General features: G+C 43.2%; 1 protein-coding gene across 14 annotated transcripts in view; it reads right to left on the reverse strand.

Annotated features, from left to right (window-relative positions):
* The window catches only part of SENP6 (SUMO specific peptidase 6), a 448,534-nt gene that overhangs the window by 231,504 nt on the left and 195,784 nt on the right, over positions 1-21,246 (reverse strand). For 12 of the 14 annotated variants that reach the window (XM_029595592.1, XM_029595591.1, XM_029595589.1 and 9 more), the window contains one exon: positions 7,838-7,980. In XM_029595592.1, coding sequence (XP_029451452.1) covers positions 7,838-7,980 — 143 coding nt within the window. The remainder of the gene's footprint in view (positions 1-7,837; positions 7,981-21,246) is intronic. The other 2 variants (XM_029595594.1, XM_029595593.1) reach the window with 1 other exon arrangement.

The following is a 21,246-nucleotide window of genomic DNA, read 5'->3' on the forward strand; positions in this document are numbered from 1 at the left end:
ATAGGAGCGCTCTGTCAAAAAAGAATAAAACCATGAAAAATCTTCAGCATAGATATCCAGTGATTTCAGACTTCCTAGCAAAATGAGATGGTTCAACGTATCAAAAGCTGCTGTTAGATCAAGCAGCACTAGAACATACTGATTACCCTCATCAAATCCTTTCCTTACAATATCCCAACATGAAAGTAACAGTAATTCAGTGTTGTGGCCTGGTTGAAAGCCAAATTGTGCATCATGTAAAAAAATGTTTATTATCTAGCAATTCCTCTAACTGGTTAAGGACTACCTTTTCAATTATCCTAAGCAGGGGGAGTAGTGAGATTGGATGATAGTTGTGTGTGTCATTCAAATTAAATTCTAATGTTTTCAGAATTGGATGAACCATTGCACCTTTAAGCATGGCTGGCAGAGCTCCCTAAAGCAGAGAGGCATGAATGACCTGAAGGAATAGTTTTATTCCATGAGTTACATACTATTAATAGCCAAAGTGGAAGAACAATATTTTAATGAGTAAGGCTTCAATAAAAATAACTTAACTCCTCTTTGATTTTATGATTCTCATTAAATGTAATAGCTACTCCTCTCCCTTCTGTTTTTCTGATAAAAGGAGAAGTAGACACGGTTGATGGACACAAAATTGATCTTCATATTTTAACATTTCAGTAATACAAAAAAGTTTCACATCATAATCTAAAACATTATGAATCACAGCATATTTAGAATCTGAAGAGCATATATTAAAAGGGCCCATTCTAATAGGCTTGGATGATGCTCTCTCCATGCATATAGCTGGACAACATTTAGGATAAATTAAGGTGTTACCTCAAATCATAGATGTGAGACAGAAAATTACTTTGATGAAAGTAGTCATATCGGCTGTTTCCAGTAATAGGAATTTATGCCATAATATTAATAATCAAGAGGACCTTCTAGAACTAATTAAAAGACATAATAAAAGGAAAGAAAGCCAAATATGTATCCATCATGGAAAAAATAAAATCAAAGCCAGGTCGCTTGAAGGTGCAGGCCTTTTGAAGACTATCCACCTCTGGGGCCTCTTCTTATGCTGGCTATGAAACTGGTGATGTCATCCGGAAGTGCTAACAAGGCATGGACTGGAAAGGGCCAGCGGTGGATCATGAGTCCTGGAAACTCATACAAGAACAGTCTTAGTGGTGTTATACACCTTCCACTTCTTAATAATTGCCTTGACTATGCTCAGAGAGATATTCAAGGATTTTGCAATTCTTTTAATACCCATTCATAGATCTGTGCCTTTCTACAGGGAGCTGTGAAAAGAACGCTGGGACAACTTGTTTTTATTTCTACTTCATTTTTAAAGAATTATGAAATATATTGTTTCACTTTGCACGATAGAGATAGGATGTGAGGATACATGGAACAAACACTGTGCTAATGCATTTTAATTCCAGGCTACAAAGCAACAAAAGATGAACATTTTGCAAGAGTGTGTAGACTTTTTATAGCCACTGAAGACATACTGTATTATACAATACTCACCATAGAAAACTATTATTCATCTTATGATATATTCAAAGTACATCATAATATCAACAGTTTACTCATTCTTCAGCAGGGGGACATGTCTTAGTGCATTTTTACAGAACTGACAAATTTACTGAAGCCTAATCCCCAAATCAATGTCCCTAAACTAAGAGTCCAGAAATTAAGCACTATTACTAACATACAAATTCAGCAACAAAAACCAAGGCATCAGGACTAGCAAATGTCTCAAACTTATAACTTCATTTTCAGCACCAAAATTATGAAAAAGAACACATTTTGAGTTAAGCTTTGAAAAGCTGTTCTATGTTATGTCAGGTGACCTTGCAATCACTCTACTCCCTAAAGGCCCAATATTAAAAACCCAGCACGCATGAAAACCGAGAGATACACGTGTGGCCGGGCCGTGCGCATGCTGCAGGGGTTTTCAAATACCCGCGGCCGCACACGTATCTCTCAGTACACGCTGATGACAGGCTTGAGGAAAAAGGGGGCGGGCTGGGGGGCGGAGTCTGGGCGGGGCAGTCCGGGATAGAACCATTAGGCACTATCCTAGTGAAGCACGTGCCAGAATCCAGCCAGCACGCACAAGTTGCTGCTGCACAGAATAGCAGGTGCGTTGGCAAACAAAAAAAAGAAGGGTAGTTAGCGGGGTTTAGGAAGTTCCTTCCTTTATTGGAGAGGACTGGGAGGGAACTGGGGAAAGGGCTTATTGTGTTGCAGTGTGCATCTTGTAAGATTCCCCCCCTTTTGCTCACGAGATGGCACTCGCGTTCACATGCGCACCAGATATAAAATTGGGCGCACACACGTTGATGCACACATGTTATAAAACTGGCACGTCCATGTGCGCGCCCTGGATATCGTGCACACATGGATACCCATGCATGGATTTTAAAATTTACCTTTAAGTGCATTCTATATGGAAAAATGTAGGCACTATTGCCCAAACATATATTCAGAAATAGCATTTTCTACTTTTTACCCATAGCATTAATTTAGTTTATTTTATTAGCATTTCTATACCGTTACATCAGACATGCCTTCACAATATCCCTTCTCTTCAGGGACATTTTAAATATACTTAACAGCACAACTCCTGCTCACTTCACTTTTGTGTTGTCAAACATTAATTGCTATATTGTGCTATTGCAAAAGACTCTTTATACTGGGCTGATGAAATGTGGCATTTGTACCTAAAACTATCCTTGTGACTTTATGGGTCAATAGTCCATAGGTCTCCCACAGAAAGCAAAATTGCTTATCTATTTTTTTTTTTTACTTTATCAACTTTGTTTTATATTTATAATATTAGTTTTATTCTTTTATTCATGACAATTTTGAAGATGTCGCTAATGCTCTGTTTGCTTTGAGTATGTAGTGTAATATTGTGTTATGATTATGTATGTTCACTTGTTCATCACCTAGGCTTGATGTGTTAGGCAATTCATACATTTTAATAATAAATATAAATGTGTTCTCCTAGGACAGCAGGATGTTAGTCCTCCCACATGGCGTGACATCATCAGATGGAGCCCAGCACGGAAAACTTATGTCAAAGTTTCTAGAAACTGACTTGCACACTGAGCATGCCCAACATGCCACCAACAATGCGTCCACACGGGGTCCCTCTTCAGTCTCATAACATAGAATTATGAAAAAATAAAATAAACATAGGAGAAACCCAACTCCATGGGGTGGCAGGCGGGTTTCATGAGGACTAACATCTTGCTGTCCTAGGAGGACAAATCTGTTCTTACCTGTTATAGTAAGCAACTTTGCTTTCTCCTAGGACAAGCAGGATGTTAGTCCTCTCACATGGGTGAATGCATAGCTACAGGCTGTTCCCAAACGAGTAAGATCAACAGGCACCCAACCAGGTGCCAAAGGGAACAACCCACAGGTGCTGTTGGTAACAGAGGGAGACAGCCTGAACCTGAAAAAATGGCCCAAGGCAGGAAGAGTTGGATTCTACAGCTGAGAAAGATTCTGAAGGACAGACTGGCCGAAACTGCTGTTGTGTTGACCACCTCTGTCCAAGCAGTAATGGGCAGCAAAAGTGTGTAGAGAACTCCCCGTCACAGCCTTGCAGATCTTGGTTACGGGAACTGCTTGCATGTGGGCCACCGAAGCCACAATGGCCCTAACAGATTGAACCTTGACATGGCCTTGAAGCTGAAGGCCTGCCAGCGCATAGCATAAGGAAATTCAATCTGCCAGCCAGTTTGACAGTGTTTGCTTGGTAACCACAACTCCCAATCTATTCTTGCCAAAAGAGATGAAGAGCTGCGTAGACTGTCTGTGGCCTGCTACACGATCAAGCTAGAAAGCTAGGGCCCTCTTGCAATCCAAGTTGTGCAGAGCCTGTTTGCCTGGTGCAAGAGAGGTCAGGGAAGAAAGGTGGGCAGAATGGTTAACTGGTTAAGATGAAAATCAGTCACCACCTTAGGTAGGAACTTAGGGCAAGTACACAGTGCCACCTATCATGAAAGAATTTCGTATGGAGCAGATACGTCACCAATGCCTGAAGCTCGATGACCCTGTGCGCCAAAGTGACCACAACCAAGATGATAACTTTCCAGGTCAGGTACTTCAGATCAGAGGAGGGCAGTGGCTTGAAAGTATCTCGCATTAGCCAACACTGTGTTGAGGTCCCAGGACACAACAGGAGATTGCAGGGGAGGCTTCAGCTGAAGAAACCCCCCATTCCCCCACTATGGGCTGTACAGAGATGTGTGAACCGTCAACACCCTGGTGGTAAGTCCCGATGGCACTCGGGTATAATGAGCCCTGCACATATGCAAGTGAGCCAAGGGAATAACATGGACAGACGCGGCCATGTGGCCCAGAAAGCGAAGCAAGAGGCAGGCAGAGGACTGCCGGCTTCAGTGGACCAGACTTGCAAGAGATGCCAGAGCAAGTGCCCGATCACGAGGTAGATAGGCCCAGGCCTGAGCCATGTCTAACTGGGCACCGATAAAGCTCAAATGAGGGGATGGGGTGAGACTGGACTTCACTGGAGTCCCTTGGGTTCTGTCATCAACTACCTGACGTGCCCCCTCCTGAGTGGTGCTCTTAATCAGCAAATCGTCCAAGTAGGGAAACACATGTATCCCTAGCCGGCGGAAGTGCGCACCCACTACTGCCAGATACTTGGTGAAGACCTGTGGGGCCAAAGCAAGGCTGAACGGCAAAACCCTGTACTGGAAATGTCTCTCACCCATAAGGAATTGCAGATACTTCACGTGAGCAAGGAAGATCTCGATGTGGGCATATACGTCCTAGATTGAGGGAGAAATGCCAGTTCCCTCTTTTCAGGAGAGAAATCAGGGTGCCCAGCGAGACCATCTTGAACTTTTCTTTTTGAAAATATTTGTTCAAGGCTCTCAGATCCAAAATAGGGTGGAGTCCCCCTGTTCTCTTTGGAATCAGGAAATACCGGGAGTAGAACCCCCCGCCCCTACTGCCTCAGTGATATAGGTTTGACTGCTCTAGTGATTACAAGGGTGGAGAACTCCATCAAGAGAATTTCTTGATGAGAGGACTGACCCCAAGATGGGCGCAGAGGACTGTCTGCAGGGACATCCATGAAGTTCAACCAGTACTCTTGACAAATGAAGGACAGGTAACCTGGGGCCAGCGATCTGCAAAGGACTGCAGCTGACCTCCGACTGGACGGCGCAGCATTAAGGGTACAGTGGATTGGCTTATGTCCCCCCACAGCCAAGCAAAACCCTTTAGCAGGGTTCTCGTGGGGTGCTGGCTGAGGTCTCGGGGTGCGCTGTTGCCTAGAGTGGCCTCAGGAGCTCACGTGTGGAGTTTGAGCTTGTGAGGCAGGAGGGTAGTAGTTCTTCTAGCGAGAGAAGAAACTCCTGGGTCCCTGATGAGAAGATTTCCTGGCAGAGGATGGTAGGACTGACGTACTGGCCGAGGGATGCTGAAGGGTCTCATGGTGATCCTTCAACTGAGCCACAGCATCCCTCATCTTATCCCCAAACAGGTTCTCGCCAGGACAGCACAGGTCCACAAGCTTTTCCTGGACCGCTAATTGAAGATCAGAGGCTCAAAGTCACACCATCCTTTGGGCACCAATGCCTGCTGCCACCACCATCTCAAACACATTGTAGGTGGACCACACCTCGTGTTTACCACACTCCAGGCCCTGCTGGGTGACTGCCAAAAAGGCATCCTGCTGCTGCTGGGGAAGGTGCTCAGAGAAATCCTGAACCTGTTTCCAAAGGTTCTGAGTATACTGGGTCGTGTATAGCTGGTAGGAAGAGAATGGGCGATCAACATAGCACCCTGGAACATCTTCCTGCCTAAGGCATCTAACAATTCATCCTCTTCGGAGGAACCCACGATAGGAATTGCCCCAGATGGAAGCGGCACCGGTGGCCGCTGGGTATCAAAGGACCCCCAGGCACTGGCAGCTGCTGCGTAGGCAAGACACCCAGAAAGTCAATGAGGTGCTCCAGCAGCGGTGTCAACATTGCAGGTGCCTGCTCCGACACCAGTGGAAGTACCAGTGGAGCAATAGTTTGATGCCCTGCAGACTTGGATCACTGCCAGTTGCACTCTGTGGTCCAGCTCCGCCTGAAAATCCGCCAAAGACAGAACAGATGGAGGAGGAGGAGAAGGCAGCATCACCGGAACTCGCTCGGAGCCCCACAACAGTATCTGTGGGGAATGGTTGGGACTCACGAGTCTGATGGAGGTCGATGTCTCCTCTCTGCAGGATCACTTCGGGGGCATCATAACAGGTGCCGGTGCCGACCCGAGCCTGACGCTGTGCAATGACGACTGTAGCGAAGCTTCCGGGATTTCCCTCTGTGCTCGGCCCTGTCTTTCCCTGGGGCTAAGGAAGATGGAGATGACACTGACATCCTGGAGTGTGATGACACTGACAGCAGCCTATCCCTGGCACCTCTCTCCCGAGAGGGCCCTGGTGAGTTAGTGGACTGTGAGGGTTCTGTGTCCATTGGTTCCCCATGGCTTTAGGTGTCGACACCCCAGACACTGGAGTTTATGGATCAGATTTTTTGGACCTGAAAAGTTTCTCCATCTTATCCACATGGGCGCAATGGCCTTTGGGAGTCATTTGATCGCAAAAATGAAACCACTGGATATCGTACGAGGCCCCCAGGCAGAGGATACAGACCTCGTGAGGATCTGTGATAGACATGGTCTGCAGGCACTGAGGGCATTGGCAAAAATTGGATGACGCCATAAAAAAAAAGAACCGGCAAGCAGTTGATGACTGGCGGCCACCAATAAGCGACACTACCAGGAATTGACCACAAGGAAGGAGAAAGACTTACCACACCACCCTATCGAGGCACCGAAGAGGAGGAAGAGGGACCCCGGTGCAGAAAGTCAGTAATCGACCAGGAAAAACAATGAAAAATACAATGAAAATATGATGAAAGAGCAGAACTCCACTACCAATAGATGAAAGCTTTGTGGAAAAAACGAGACTGAAGAAGAACCTTGTGTGGATAGTGGCATGCTGGGTCTGCTCAGTGTGCCAAAGTTTCTAGAAACTTTGACATAAGTTTTCCATGCCAGGCTCCATTCAAGGATGTCACCCCATGTGCAAGGACTACCACCCAGCTTGTCCTAGAAGGAAAACATGCTGCAGGCCAGTATCCCCTTGCTGGGAGATTTTAAAATGCATATCTGACACTAACAGAACAGCAGACTGCTACAAAAAACTGGGAAAAAGGGATAGTTTAACAAATCTTCCACATATATCCAGTGTCCAGCTTTTCCTTTAAAAGAAAAACGAGGGCTCAAATATGGAACATTTAATACAATCAGAAAAAAAGTATCATATTCAGAAGTCATTATATAAAGCTCCAGATTTAAGTTTCAGGTAAAATGATGGAGAGGGAGGGAAGGAACCTACAAACTAGTGCCTTCTTGCATAAAATTGAGATAGCACATTTTAACCCAAGGGTTGAATTTCCTGCAGCTTCAAGAATGGAACATTCCATATAAGTTTTGCAAGAAAACTCATGCAACATGCAATATGGAACTTTGTCTCAAACTGCTAAATTTAAGATATAGGAAACATTTCTCTAGGGTTTTTAGACAAGTCTTTGCTTGCACAGTTTACATTCTAGAATGTTTTTCCTTCCAATAAGTTGCAGGAAATTAAATCTTTGGGCTATTTCAAAATTATGGAAGCAATCTGATTTGAAGGCTTGTTGCACATTTTTTGTCCTTTTGCTGAAATTTAAATCTGGCCCAAAGAGTTTTACATATTCCATCAGCCAAGTCAGTATGATGATTTCACATGATTTCTTTGACCCACCTCTAAGTGGGATTTACGTATCGCTGCAGAAGCCAGAGGCAAATGAGACTGATAGCAATCAAATCGACGTTTCTGTTGTACCTTCCTTTTTATCTCAGTATCCAGTTCCAAATCTGAGTCTTCATTACTCTCCAGTACATTTTCTGTAAAATAATAAAAACAAGTAAGATTTGTTAGCTAAACTCAATTTACATTTATTTTACATTTCCAAGTCTTGGGCTATAGTGCTGTGGATCCAGGTTTAGAACATCTAGCCTACAACGTCTGGTCACACCATGATGTTCATGCCCTCAGTCCTGGGAAGAGACGCAAGACAGCTGCTGTTCCAGTGCCAGCTAACTAACAATGTTGAGGGTGTACTTTAAAGGAGACACCACTCCAGACCTCAAGCCAGTGAGGGTCTCTGAATTGTCCAGATATGTGATCTGGGGCAGGAATGAATTGTGTGAGAAGAGGGGAAAGAAGGGCATAAAAAGAAAGAAAAAGCAAATAAAATGGTTAGGCAGAAAGTATATCTTCATTAGACTAACAGGTGTATTAAAATGCACAATTTTCAGACTACTAGGCTCCATTCTGCACTCCACTGTTACAAGTCTTAATGTCACCTGCAAAAAAGACAAACACTTTTTACTCTCTCTTTCAAAATATCTTTCAAGATATTGACCAGAACTGATCTGAGGACAAATTCCCAACAGGGGTGAGACATAAGTGCCTCAAGGAACAGAAACTGAACTTGGTACAAATGATCCATTGTTCTCAGAATGATATGTGCATAGCATTAATACAACTGTAGACACTGTTCATTAAGGAAACTTCTCTATTCCATCGTTCACACAGCTTAAAACAAATGGGCCGATACAGTAAAGTCCGCGGGAGGCGTCCCTAGCGCCTTCTTTTGGACCGGAGCAGCAGCTGTCAGCGGGTTTGACAGCTGACATTCAATTTTGCTGGCGGTTCTCGAGCCTGCTGACAGCCACGGGCTCGGAAACCGGACGCCAGCAAAATTGAGCGTCCAGTTTTACGCCCAGACAGCCGCAGGCCGACTTCAAATTTTTTTATTTTTTTTTTACACTTTTGGAAACTTTCAGGACCTCTGACTTAATACCGCCATGATATTAAGTCGGAGGGTGCACAGAAAAGCAGTTTTTACTGCTTTTCTGTGCACTTTCCCGGTGCCTGAAGAAATTAGCGCCTACCTTTGGGTAGGCGCTCATTTCTGAAAGCAAAATGTGAGGCTTGACTGCACATTTTGTTTTCTGAATCGCACGGGAATACCTAATAGGGCCATCAACATGCATTAGGTTCAGGGGGTTGGACACGCATTTTCGGCCCCTTACTGAATAAGGGGTAACGCTAGCACGTCGAAAACGCACGTCCAATAGAGGGTTAACAGTGCGCTCCGTCAGAGCGCACTGTACTGTTTCGGCCCGAAAGTTTTTTTTTTCCCATAAACAGTGAATGGGGAAAAAACCTTAGTAAAACAAGCTCTAGATACCTACCCATCTAAGCACTTTTATGCATATTTACAGGTATACATTAATACACTGTCACAGGTCCACAAGGAACCAGATATTTTGGAAAAGGCTCCATTTGACTCCTTTATTCATGTCCAAAGTTGCAGACAAGGCCCTTTTGAAATGTTATAAGTTTTGCAATTCCAATATAATATGAGATAAATTTGCAAGCAATGTGCAAGCAAATCTCTCATGTATATTCATTGTGGATATCCTGAAAACCTGACTGGCTGGGGATCCTCCAGGACAGGTTTGGGAACTACTGCCTTAGCTGATGCCAAAGGAACTGATTGAGAATATGTCAACAGAAGATATGAGTTTGTTTGTTTTTTTCAGGCTAATATGATGCCAGAGGTGGCAAGCATGAAAGAAATAAAGGGTAAAATGCATGAAGGTCAATATTCATCGGCTGAATTTTGGAATTTGCTGGACAAACCCCGTGGTTTAAAATTTTCCTCCAACATACCAGGTAATTCTGTCTAAGCAAATAGTTCTCTGCACAAAATTTACCAGAGTAAAACGAAGCCATGTACCAGGGTGTGGTTTAATTTTGCCTAGGCAGCCCTATCCAGACAAAGTTAGCCGGATAACACTGTCCAGTTAAATAGATATCCATCATCAGTTTATTTATGACATGCTTTTACATTCAAGGAGTTCAAAGCATGTTACAGATAGAAGCATAATATACATGGTACATATAGACAGCTTAAGGGTGCTTGTAATTAGCAAGTTTAAGCTAGGCTGAAAAGTTGGGAGGAAATGCAAGTGAGGCTACTTGAGTAAATCAGCAGTAGTTTACATCTGGATCGTGCACTGGAGTGATTTGAAAAGTTAGGTGCTTATAAAACAGGAGTACTACAGTACCGGTAACTGTGATAACCTGGTGTGATCCATTCCATTGGATCCTCACTAGAGGTATGTTAGAAGGAAAGTGAAGAAGTCTCAGGGGGATCATATCCAGCAAAGATGCAAGAGGGATGGAAGTAAAGTTTTGATGCATTAGAATCACTGGTTGGTGCTATAAGATGCTTCAAAGAGCCAGGTTTTTCACTTGTGGTAAAGTTTGATGTGAAGAGGGAGAAAGTTCCATCGGGCTGGGATGGATCCTACAAAGATTCTTTTTTCATGCTGTTGAGACATTGTTCTGATGGATAGGCAGGCCTGTGTCAATGAGCATAAGGAGCACATGGGTATGAAAGGGTTCAAGAATCCACTGAAGCAGACTTTTGTAGGCAAGGGTTAGAAGCTTGATTATGGTGCAATAGTGTATTGGGAGCCAATTAAGGAATTTTAAGACAGGGGTTATGTGCCCATATTTGCTTATGTGCATTGTAATGCCGGCTACAGCATTTTGTATGAGCTGTAGGCAGTAGTTTAGAGGATTACGGCTTCCAGACTAGAGGGAGCTGCAATAATCCAGGTGGGAAATACCGTGGATCGAATGATAGTGGCAAAGATGGTGTCATTCAGGAGGGGTTGGAAGTGGCTGAGCAGGCAGAGATAAGATTGCTTTGATGACTGCTAGACCTGAGATTTGACAGTGAGTTGGGAATTTAAGTTGACTCCCAGGCTACAAAACGTAAGATCTGAGGATTATGGTTGTTTCTTCAAAGGTCACTATTGGGTGGTAGAGGCTGGGCTCATGTTTTCTGATCCATAGCACTGTTTATGCTTACGTTTGTTTTGGCACAATCAGTATATAACTTCTTCCAGGCAGTTGTTGAGGTTGGTGATGGTGGTACCTTGATTAGAGTTGAGTGGGATCAGACGCTAGATGTCATCAGCTTAAGAGAAGTATTTGATATTGTACACACTGACAATTTGGCCCAGAGGGTCCACGTAAATGTTGAATAGTTACCTGGATTATTTTGTCCAATTAACTTTAGACCAGATAATTTTACTCAGAAACAGCCAATTGAGTATTTACCTCATGGCTACTATATTGATCAAGTAAAGGGTGACAAAATCAGTTAAAATTTGACATCTATTAAATGTGTGTAATCCCCCTTTCCCTTGGGGTCATCTTCCCAGTCTTGGGGAGCACTGAAATATCTTCACCAAGGTGGGATATGCTTAATCTCTGGACATGAGCTGGAGACGTTTCCCTGAAAGGCCAAACAGGGCATAGGGCCTCTCAAAATAAATATATCTATTTATTTCGATTTATATATCTATGCTGCTCTTATGCTCCAAAAATTAAAACATTTTTAAATATAAAAACATCAAAACTAGCAGTACAGAAAACTTCAAAGTTGAATCACAATTCAATTTCAAAGTCCATTTCCTTTCAAAACTGGTCAATTCACCATACCTCACAGGTTCAATTATACTCCCTCCCAGGAGGAGTGTGGTTTGGGACTACAAAGGTTCTGATACTTCCACAACATTTGTGGTCCTAAACCACTCTTCAAATGTCCTTTCCGCAAATTCCAAACCCTAGGCCTCTTGAAAGGACCTGCTGTATTTTTCTGTTTTGCAGAAGTCACAAAAATTCAGTACTCACACACCAGGAGCATCTCCAACCTAGACAGTGTACCCCCCTTTCTCTTGGGCACATTCTGGTCCCGAGCTCTGTAGTGACAACCTTTAGCTGGAGAAGACCTTACCTCCTCTGGCTGGGGAGTCCAGCACCTCTCCCAGGTCAAGCTAAACCCCATAAATCTAAAAAGTTAAACACTTCTATTTTCTTTCCCTCTCCATGTACTCTTCACGCCTTATGGCTGTTAGAAACACCCAGAGACTCCTCTGTTCAACTCTCTCTTTTTTTGCAACTCTTAATTGCACATCTGGAGGGGAGCACCTGATGTAACACCATTCACGGCTATGGCCTGTACCTTCCAGATGCTCTCCCTTCTTGAGCTCCTTCCTCAGTGACTGGCCCTTTGTCTATCTGCAACACTTCCCTTTATACCACCTCTATCAGCCACTTTCATTGGGCAACATCACCATGTCACTCACACCATAAACATACACCCACCAAGTATTCTTACTCCCCACACTCTGGAAACTTCCCACTGTTAAACAGCTGCACTTCAGCAGACCTTTCACACACTCGTTTTACTTAAAAAGTGCTCGATAGCCTTAATACTAAAGTAAATTTCACAATATTAAGAGTAAGCTCGAGTTTGCTACTGCTGTTCATATACCATCTAGTGGCACTTGTGCCACACTCTTCCCTCCTAAAAAAAAGAAAATTGTGAATCTTAAGAATGAAAAATTTTCTTTCAGAAGGAAACTATCTTTAATCCCAAAACACCACTCCATATAACCTAAGAAAAATCCCACATTAGCAGACACTGAAAGATAATTCAATAAAGCGAGAAATAAAGTTACGCATAATAGAAGGTAGAGCTTTTTTTTTCAAAATATTCTGAAAACCTTTTCTTGAATATTTACCCAAAAATTCAGCAGAGTCATATACATTTTCCTCAGAATTCTTATACACTAATGGCATGTACATTAATGAACTTAATCTCTTTTTTTGAATCTCATTCTATCCCCTGCTTATGAGCAGGTCGCCCCCATTAGTTTTATAACACTAAGATCTACTGGTGATGCCCCCTGGTATCATTCCGTATTAAAGACCTTGCAACGACAAACACGTCAATTAGAAAGGCATTGGCGCAAAATCAATTCAACCAAAGACGAATTAATGCTGTGTAACAGCATTAAGAATTATTTCAAGGAGATTAAGTGCAGCAAAAAGATTTACTATAAGCATCTCTTGAACAAAGCTGAGAATAGACCAAAATTTCTATTTAAGTTTGCCAGAGAAATTTCAGGAAAACAGTCTGTTTCATCATATACAGATACACTGCTTCCTGAGGATTTTGCATGGAGTTAGGAGGACAAGATTAGAAACATTCAGTCTGGGCTCCATTCAGATTTTCCACCCTCTTCTACTACTGTAGGCTTTACTTTGCCTTCTACCACCATTAGCAGCGTTTATACAAGCAAACTTTCCACATTTAATTTGAATCCTGCATCATCCATTCTTGATTTTCCTTTTAAATTAATAAAAAATGCTAATGTAGGACTACTGCCTCCATTAGTAGCAATCATTAACAGCAGCTAAGAATTAGATATTTTACCTACTAATCTAAAAGCAGTCAGAGTTTCCCCTTCTTAAAAACAAAAATAGATTCTGCTAAACCTGAAAATTACAGACCCGTCTCCAATCTGCCTATATTATCAAAAATCCTTGAGAATGTTATCCATGGACAACCTACTAACTTTCTTGACAAAACCCTAATATTACACCCTAAGCAATCAGGTTAAAAAAAAAAGGCTTTTCTACTGAAAAATCCCTTACTGCACTGATTTCGGAAATCAGCTTAAATTTGGGTAAAGGTCTTGTTGTCTTTGCTGTTTTTCGCGACATAAGTGCTGCCTTTGACATAAGTGCGACCTTTGCTGCTGCCTCCCAAAAAACAGAGGTCCTCTTTTTGGATTACCAGCATTTGCAACAGCATTTTGCTCCTGCCCCTCCGGTTCCCGATTCCAGTGTGTCGTCGCCCCCCCCCCCTCCCCTCGCAAGCTGACTTCATCCAGTGACGTCAGCTAAGGGCAACAAGGAGGGCCCATAAGTGCGGCACTGGGAACCGAAGGCACGCGACAAAAGGGTTTGCCCCTTTGTGAGCCCTTTCGTGAAGCACCGAGTATTACTAGTACTACTTAAATAATGTACAAAAATGAATCACAGTTTAACAGTATCAGAAAATATTCCAGTTCTTATGAATTGAGGAATCTACGCAAGGACACCAAAATTGATCATGGATCAAAACATCAAGAAGAACAGTAAGGAAATTAATAACTAGATCGAACAATTAATATACCAAAAAGTGATAGTAATTTGATAAGCAATTGGTTAATATTGTCCTTTTTATTAATAAATATTCAGGCAATAACAAAAAAAAAAAAAAAGAGACTATGATTATAGACGATATGTTAAGAGATCAGGAATTAGATTTTATTGCCATCACAGAGACATGGCTAAAAAAAAAACTGATACTGTGATATTAAACCAAATAGCGAATTATCAATATAAGATTGACTCTATCACAAGACAGCAACAAAAAGATGGAGGAATATTACTTATTAGTAAAAAGAACTTAAATTTGAAAAGAGTTCCAACAGAAGCACCTGCTAAACATGAAATGGCAAGTTTTGAATCTCCACATCTACAGATATGTTTGTTATATTGTCCGCCGGGATTATTAAAATTCAATATTTCTCCAATTATTGAATATTTTTTAACAGTTAATCCTAGTAAGCCTTCAATTATATTAGGTGATTTTAATTTTCACATGGATAGTGTTCCACTTTCGATAGCAGGTCAAATTTTGATAGATTCCTTACAAGCAATAGGATACGAACTACTTGTTATAAATGCTACGCATAGAGCTGGACATGCACTAGATCTGATATTTACAAATAGGAAATTATTACAATCATCCAACATACAGATAAATCCACTCCCATGGTCGGATCATTATTTAATACAGGTACATATGACGTTTGTTAAACAAACAATACCAGACACAAAAACAACAGTGAGATTCCAATATAGACCACCATTCAATGTAGAAGTTTTACAGGACGAATTAATAGATCATTTATCAAAAATAAATGTTGAGTCAAATTTAGAAGCCACCGAAAAGTGGTATAAAATGTCAAACGATATAGTTGACAAAATTAATCCTTTGAAAACTAAACATCAAAGAAACAAAAAAAACAAAATCCATGGTATAAAACTCTTTGAATAATTTTGAGTCACTTGCAAATTTGATCACTTTACTTGTTCCCATTTCCAGGTCATTTATAAATATTTTATAAAGCAGTGGTCCCATAACAGATCCCTGGGGAACTCTATTAGTCACCTTTCTCGATTGGGAAAATTCACTATTTAGCTCTGTTCTCTATTGTCTATCTTTTAACCAGTTGGCAATCCAACTTTCCAAGCGAGATGTCGCAGCTTGTGTAGGGGCTCGAATGGAGGTCGCATGAGCCCTGCCAGCACAACATTAAGGTTTCATGCCACAATTGGGGGATGCAGTGGAGGCTTGAGCTGTAGTAAGCCTCTCATAAAGCGCACTACAAGGGGTTGTGCCGAAATTGGGGCATCTCCTACATCTTTATGGTAAGCGGCTATGGCACTTACATGTACCCAGATGGAGGAAGTCTTAGGCCAGACTCCGAAAGTTGCCAGAGGTAGTCCAGGAGCCGCCTTGTGGGACAGGAAAAAGGATCTAGTTCCACTTTGAATGGTAAGATTTCTGAGCAGAAAGCTTTTGTGAAGCTTCAAGGACCTGGGACACATCATTAGAAAGGTTAGGGGATTGCAAAATCAACCTTTCAACATCCAGGCTGTTAGAGACAGAGACTGGAGGTTCGGATGGCGCAACACTCCATTGTTCTGTGTTATGAGGGTTGGCGCCATGCCCAGGTGAAGAGGCTGCTGGACTGAGAGGTCGCTTAGAATGGGGAATCAAACTTGTCGCGGCCAATAAGGAGCTATGAGAATCATTGCGTCCCAGTCTTGTCGTAACTTCACAAGAGTCTTGCTGATGAGCAGAATAGGAGGGTATGCGTATAGTAGACCCGTGCTCCACGAGTGAGTGAAGGCATCCATTGGTGGTGTCTTGTGGCTGCAGTGCAGAGAGTAGAAGCGGCCTACTTTGCGGTTGTGATATGACGCAAAGAGGTCGATGTCTGTGTGACCCCACTGTTGGAAAATTCTGTTCGCTAAAGTGGGATCTAGGGACCATTCGTGGGGATGGAAGGTCCGGCTGAGACGGTCTGCCATTACATTCTGCGTGCCCGCCAGGTTGGTTGCTCTCAGCAGCATGGAATGTGAGAGAGCCCAAGCCCAGATCTGCGCCACCTCCTGGTAAAATATGTAAGAGCCTGTGCCCCCCTTGCTTGATGAGATACATCGCTTCCTGGTTGTCTGTTTGAATTAGGATTACCTTGTTGGATAGGCAATCCTGGAATGCGAATAGGGCATACCGTATCGCCCAGAGCTCCAGAAAATTTATCTGATGGTCCGCTTCTGCCCTGGTCCAGGTTCCTTGTGTTTGTAATCTGCTGATATGGGCACCCCCAGCATAGGTTGGAGGCATCCGTGGTCAATGTGATCTGCGGATTTGGTGGTTGGGAGGGCAGTCCTGTCCATAGATTGGACTCCCGTGTCCACCAAGCCAGTGAATGATGAAGCTGGCTGGTTACCTGGACAATTTGTGACAGGGGTTGGTTGGCTTGGGACCACCCAGCAAGGTTGGTAGCTGATGAGCTGATGCTGTCTGATGAGTCTGTACTGTTTTGGCCAAGTTGGACAGTGTCTTTGCGCGGTCCCTTGGGAGGGATGCTCTGACCGTAGTGGTGTTTAGATCTGCTCCAATGAGCGAGAGGCTGCGTGATGGAGTCAGATAGGATTTGGGATAGTTTATTAGAAATCCCAAGGACTGTAGCAGTTGTATGGTAAGACGGAGGGACTGAAGTGCTCCTTCTCTGGATGGACTCCTCAGAAGCCAGTCATCTAGATATAGGTAGACGTGAACACTGTGCCATCTCAACTGTGCCGCCATGAGTGCCAGACATTTTGTGAATACTCTGAGTGCTGATGCAAGGCCGAACGGCAGCACTCTGTATTGAAAATGTCTGTGTCCCACTACGAATCGGAGATATTTTCGATGAGGAGGAAATATGGCTATATGGGTGTAAGCCTCCTGACTATCTAGAGAGCAGAGCCAATCTCCTTGTTGCAGAAAAGGAAGCATGGTTCCCAAGGAAACCATCCTGAATTTCTCCTTGTGAAGGTATTTGTTTAGGGCACGGAGGTCCAAGATGGGATGTAGGCCACATTTTTTTTTTCGGGATTAGAAAGTATCGAGAGAAGAATCCTCTTCTTCGCTGCATTCGGGGAACCGGTTCTATGGCTCTGGACTGCAGTAGGATAGAGAGTTCTGCCTCGAGGAATGGTGTGTGATCGCTCAGGCTTCACGCTGGGAGTGGTAGAGAGTGAGGGTACAGCATGAAAATTCAGGTGGTAACCGTTGGGTTACCACCTGAATGGACCCATTGGTCGATGGTGATTGTGTGCCATTTGGTGGCAAAGTGGCACAGGCGGCCTCCCACGGGAAAAATGGTTGGGAGGGGGAGGTTGACTGCTGCTCTCTAGATGGGAGTCAAAAGCCCGCTGCCGGACCAGTCTAGGGCTCTGGCTGAGCTTTGGGGGGGTCTGTTTTGATAAGGATGGCCTCTGTGAGACGGTCCTGTCATTCTAGCATGGGATGGAGGAGGGTAGTACCTGCGTGGCCTATAAGTCAGCTTTTTGGTGTCTCGTCTAAATCCTCTTCTGGCTGTGGATGAGAAATAGGAGGGGACAGTCGACAATTGGCACAGGGTTTCATGGTTATCTTTGAGTTGCACCACTGCCTCTTGAATCTTATCACCAAACAAATTGTCCTCTGTGCAGGGAAGGTCCACCAATTTATCTTGAACTTCTTGGTGCAAGTCAGAGGCTCTTAGACAAGCCCAGCGCCTGGCGCTAATTCCGGCTGCTGATATCCTGGATGCAGTATTGAAGACACCGTAGGCTGCCCTGACCTCATGCTTTCCAGCCTCTAATCCCTTTTGTAGGATGGAGGATAATCCCTCTTGGAATTGGTCAGGTAGGGTTTCTGAGAAATCTTGGACTTGTTTCCAGAGATTTCTGGTGTACTATGTCATATAAAGCTGATAGGCTGCTATACGACTCATTAGCATTGAGCCTTGGAAAACTCTGCAGCCTAAAGCATCCAATGACTTTTGTTCCTTCCCAGGCGGGGCAGAAGAGTGAGGCCGAGATCCTTTAGCCTTCTTTTGAGCGGATTACACCACTACGGATTGGTGGGGTAATTGGCTCTTTTGAAAACCTGGGGCTTGTTGAACCAGGTATGTGGCGTCAGATTTCCTGTTTACTGGAGGCACAGTTCCTGGGTGCTCCCAGATGCGGTGTAAGGTCTAGAAGAACCTCGTGGACAGGAATTGCCATGACTTCCTTCGGAGCATCCACAAATTACAGTACTTCTAGCATTTGTGTCTGGCGCCTTCCTCAGTTTCCAAATTGAATGGAATGGTTTCGGACATCTCTTTGACAAAGCTGGCAAAGGAGAGGTGCCTTTCTTCCAGGGGTGAAGGTTCTGACAAAAGCTCTTCAGAGGCTTGTGAGTCAGAGGAAGCATCATCCCAAGGGTTATATGGTGAGTCTCCTTCACCTAGCGGGCCCCCAGATGGAGGTAGGAATCCAAAACTAGATGGATAGGAGGGTGGCACCGATGGAAAATGAAGAGGCACCGAGATAGGCAGTGCCGGCACAGAGGACGGTGGCGCTGGCACCGGTGTCCTCGATGGACGTCGACGTACAGATAAGCCCATACGGTCCAGGGAATTGGTCCCGGCATCAGTGGCTCCCATAGAGGAGCTTTGTCTTGATTGCCAGCTAAGTCTTTTTAAATTGCATAAAAAAAAAATCTTAAAAAAAATTTTTTTTTTATTATGGCTGATGATTAAATATAAGGCTAAGAAGGTGGTTTCATCACCAGGGATGCCTATTATGATGGCCTTAAGTATAAAAAAGGAAAAAAAGAATAAGCGGTTATGAGCATCTGAAATGGAGATTTTGAGTTTTGTATTAAATCAAAATCTCCATAATCCTTGCTGCAATTTGTTGTAAATCTATCCTGTAATCATAACACCAAACCAAAACACAAAATAAGTCATCAGGAGACCATCCTCCTCAGGCCTTTAAGTTTGAGAGCGGGACGACAATCTCCAATTTCATTTTGGAATGCTGGCCTACACAGAGTTAAGCTGTCTCCCCCACAAAAATCCAGAGGCCGGTGCTTGCTGCTTCCCCATACATACTCCTGCCGATGATTTATATATCACAGTACCTCCTCTACTAGCAATCTAATTCACCAGAACAGGCATACAATATAGTAGATCTGTACTACATGCAAATCTTCTCTGGTTGGCATAGACTTGCTCTTGAAGATTTGCAACTTAAAACACAGCAGGAATTAATGCCTCCCAACTGAATGCAGATTTCAGCTGAGCAAACTTGCCTGATCACGCCATAAATCTGTATGAGAAACACAAACAGGCATCTTACTAAGTGATCATCTTACTAAGTGACCTTTTAAACTTAGATGTGAATCAGGCAGATTATAGTGAGCACAGTCCAAATGTGGCAGTGCCACAGCCGCAGACTCGGCAACGCTCCACTATAAGTTGAAGCCCAAACTCTGGTCACAGCTCCAGTATTCCCCTTAGCTACAAAGCACAGACTATCTTTACACACACCCTTGCTCCAGCCATCAACAATGCCTTCAGAGTGTTAGATCCTGATGATATGGCTGTTCAAGTCCACAGCTTGTTTCTAACATTTGCAAAATGAGGAGCACATAGAACAAGAGAACGTGCCAGCGATCAACCCAAACAAACAGATGTGCAAACTCACTTGCTTCCGACATTGCAAACAAACTTCCAGGCCATGTGGCCGTTAACTGCTTCAAGAACTTTATTCTCCATACATTGTACACTCAAACGTGCTCTGTTTCCGTTTCAGCATTTGACAAAGTTTATTTGAATTAGCACACCTATTCTACGGCAATTAGTTAATGAGTTCTTTCGTTGCCTCCTTGTCAAACACTTGGGAAGTTCTTGCATGTCATACTGAAGAGTAAATTTTATATTTCACACTAAAATGGAACACAAAGGGTTGAATTCCTTGCACTGTGCTGAGACCTTCACTGAATAATCCTGAAACATGCGACTCGGGCGATCCAGGTGATGCACATTATGGCATTTATTGTATGTGTGCAAAATTAGCTGTTTATGGGCATAATTAAGGATTTTGGCAATCATGATACAGGGCCGAGCATCTCCCTCTTCTTTGTTACCCAGTCTATGTGCTCCTTCTAGTTTTAGAAGACCCGCCAAATCCAGCAGACTTAGAGCTTCGGGTAGCCACTTTTCTAAGAAGCCCGACGAACTCTGATCTTCTATATTTTCCAGCACTCACAAGTGTGATATTGCTTCTCTGCAATCTATTTTCAAGATCCTTTATTTTTTCTTGTGCTGTCACTTTTTTTCCAGTGCCATCAGCTTACCAGTAAGAGCTACTGAATCGTCTTCTAGCATGGGCACCTTTCCTTCCACCATACCTAGACATGGTTCAAACTCCGCTATTGTTGATTTGAGATCTACTATTTGTTCTGAAATAGAGTTCAGTTTACTATCCAGTGCAGCAACCACAGCCGCAGTTAATTCAGCAATCACACTGTCTAGCGCTGGCCTGTTTGATTTTTCTTGTTCAGTAGCCATTTTGTCGGGTGGCACTTTCAGTTTCTCTTTATCCTTTTTACTCCCTTTCAAGGGCATAATACACTGCAATTTTGCATATTTGTATCGAACGACAAACTGACCTCACCACAATATGCAGGTGTCCTCGGTCACAGGATGATTTTTTTTCTTGTGATTTCCAAGGGATGGCACCCACAGCCTTAAGACACACGTCTGCACAGGCTCACCATATCATGTGACCCCTCCATGTATTATATATTTTTATTTTAATTCTATATCGCTTTGGGAGTTTAAACAATTTTAACTGGAAAGCTATTTATAAATGCTCTTAAATAAACTACCCTTTCAGAATTCTGAAAGAACAACCTTCTGAAAGGGAACTGGTCCTTTCAATGACAGCTGACAGTGGAAGAACCAATTGGTAACCAATAAAGGAGTGAATAAATTAAGTGTCAGGCTGTAAAATCAAGGATCACGATATGAAACACAGTCTTTCACTCTTAGTGCTCCACTTTGGTTCTCTTTCAAACGCAGTTGCTCATAGGAACT

Source organism: Rhinatrema bivittatum, chromosome 3, assembly GCF_901001135.1.
Source record: "Rhinatrema bivittatum chromosome 3, aRhiBiv1.1, whole genome shotgun sequence".
NCBI classification, from domain to species: Eukaryota; Metazoa; Chordata; class Amphibia; order Gymnophiona; family Rhinatrematidae; genus Rhinatrema; species Rhinatrema bivittatum.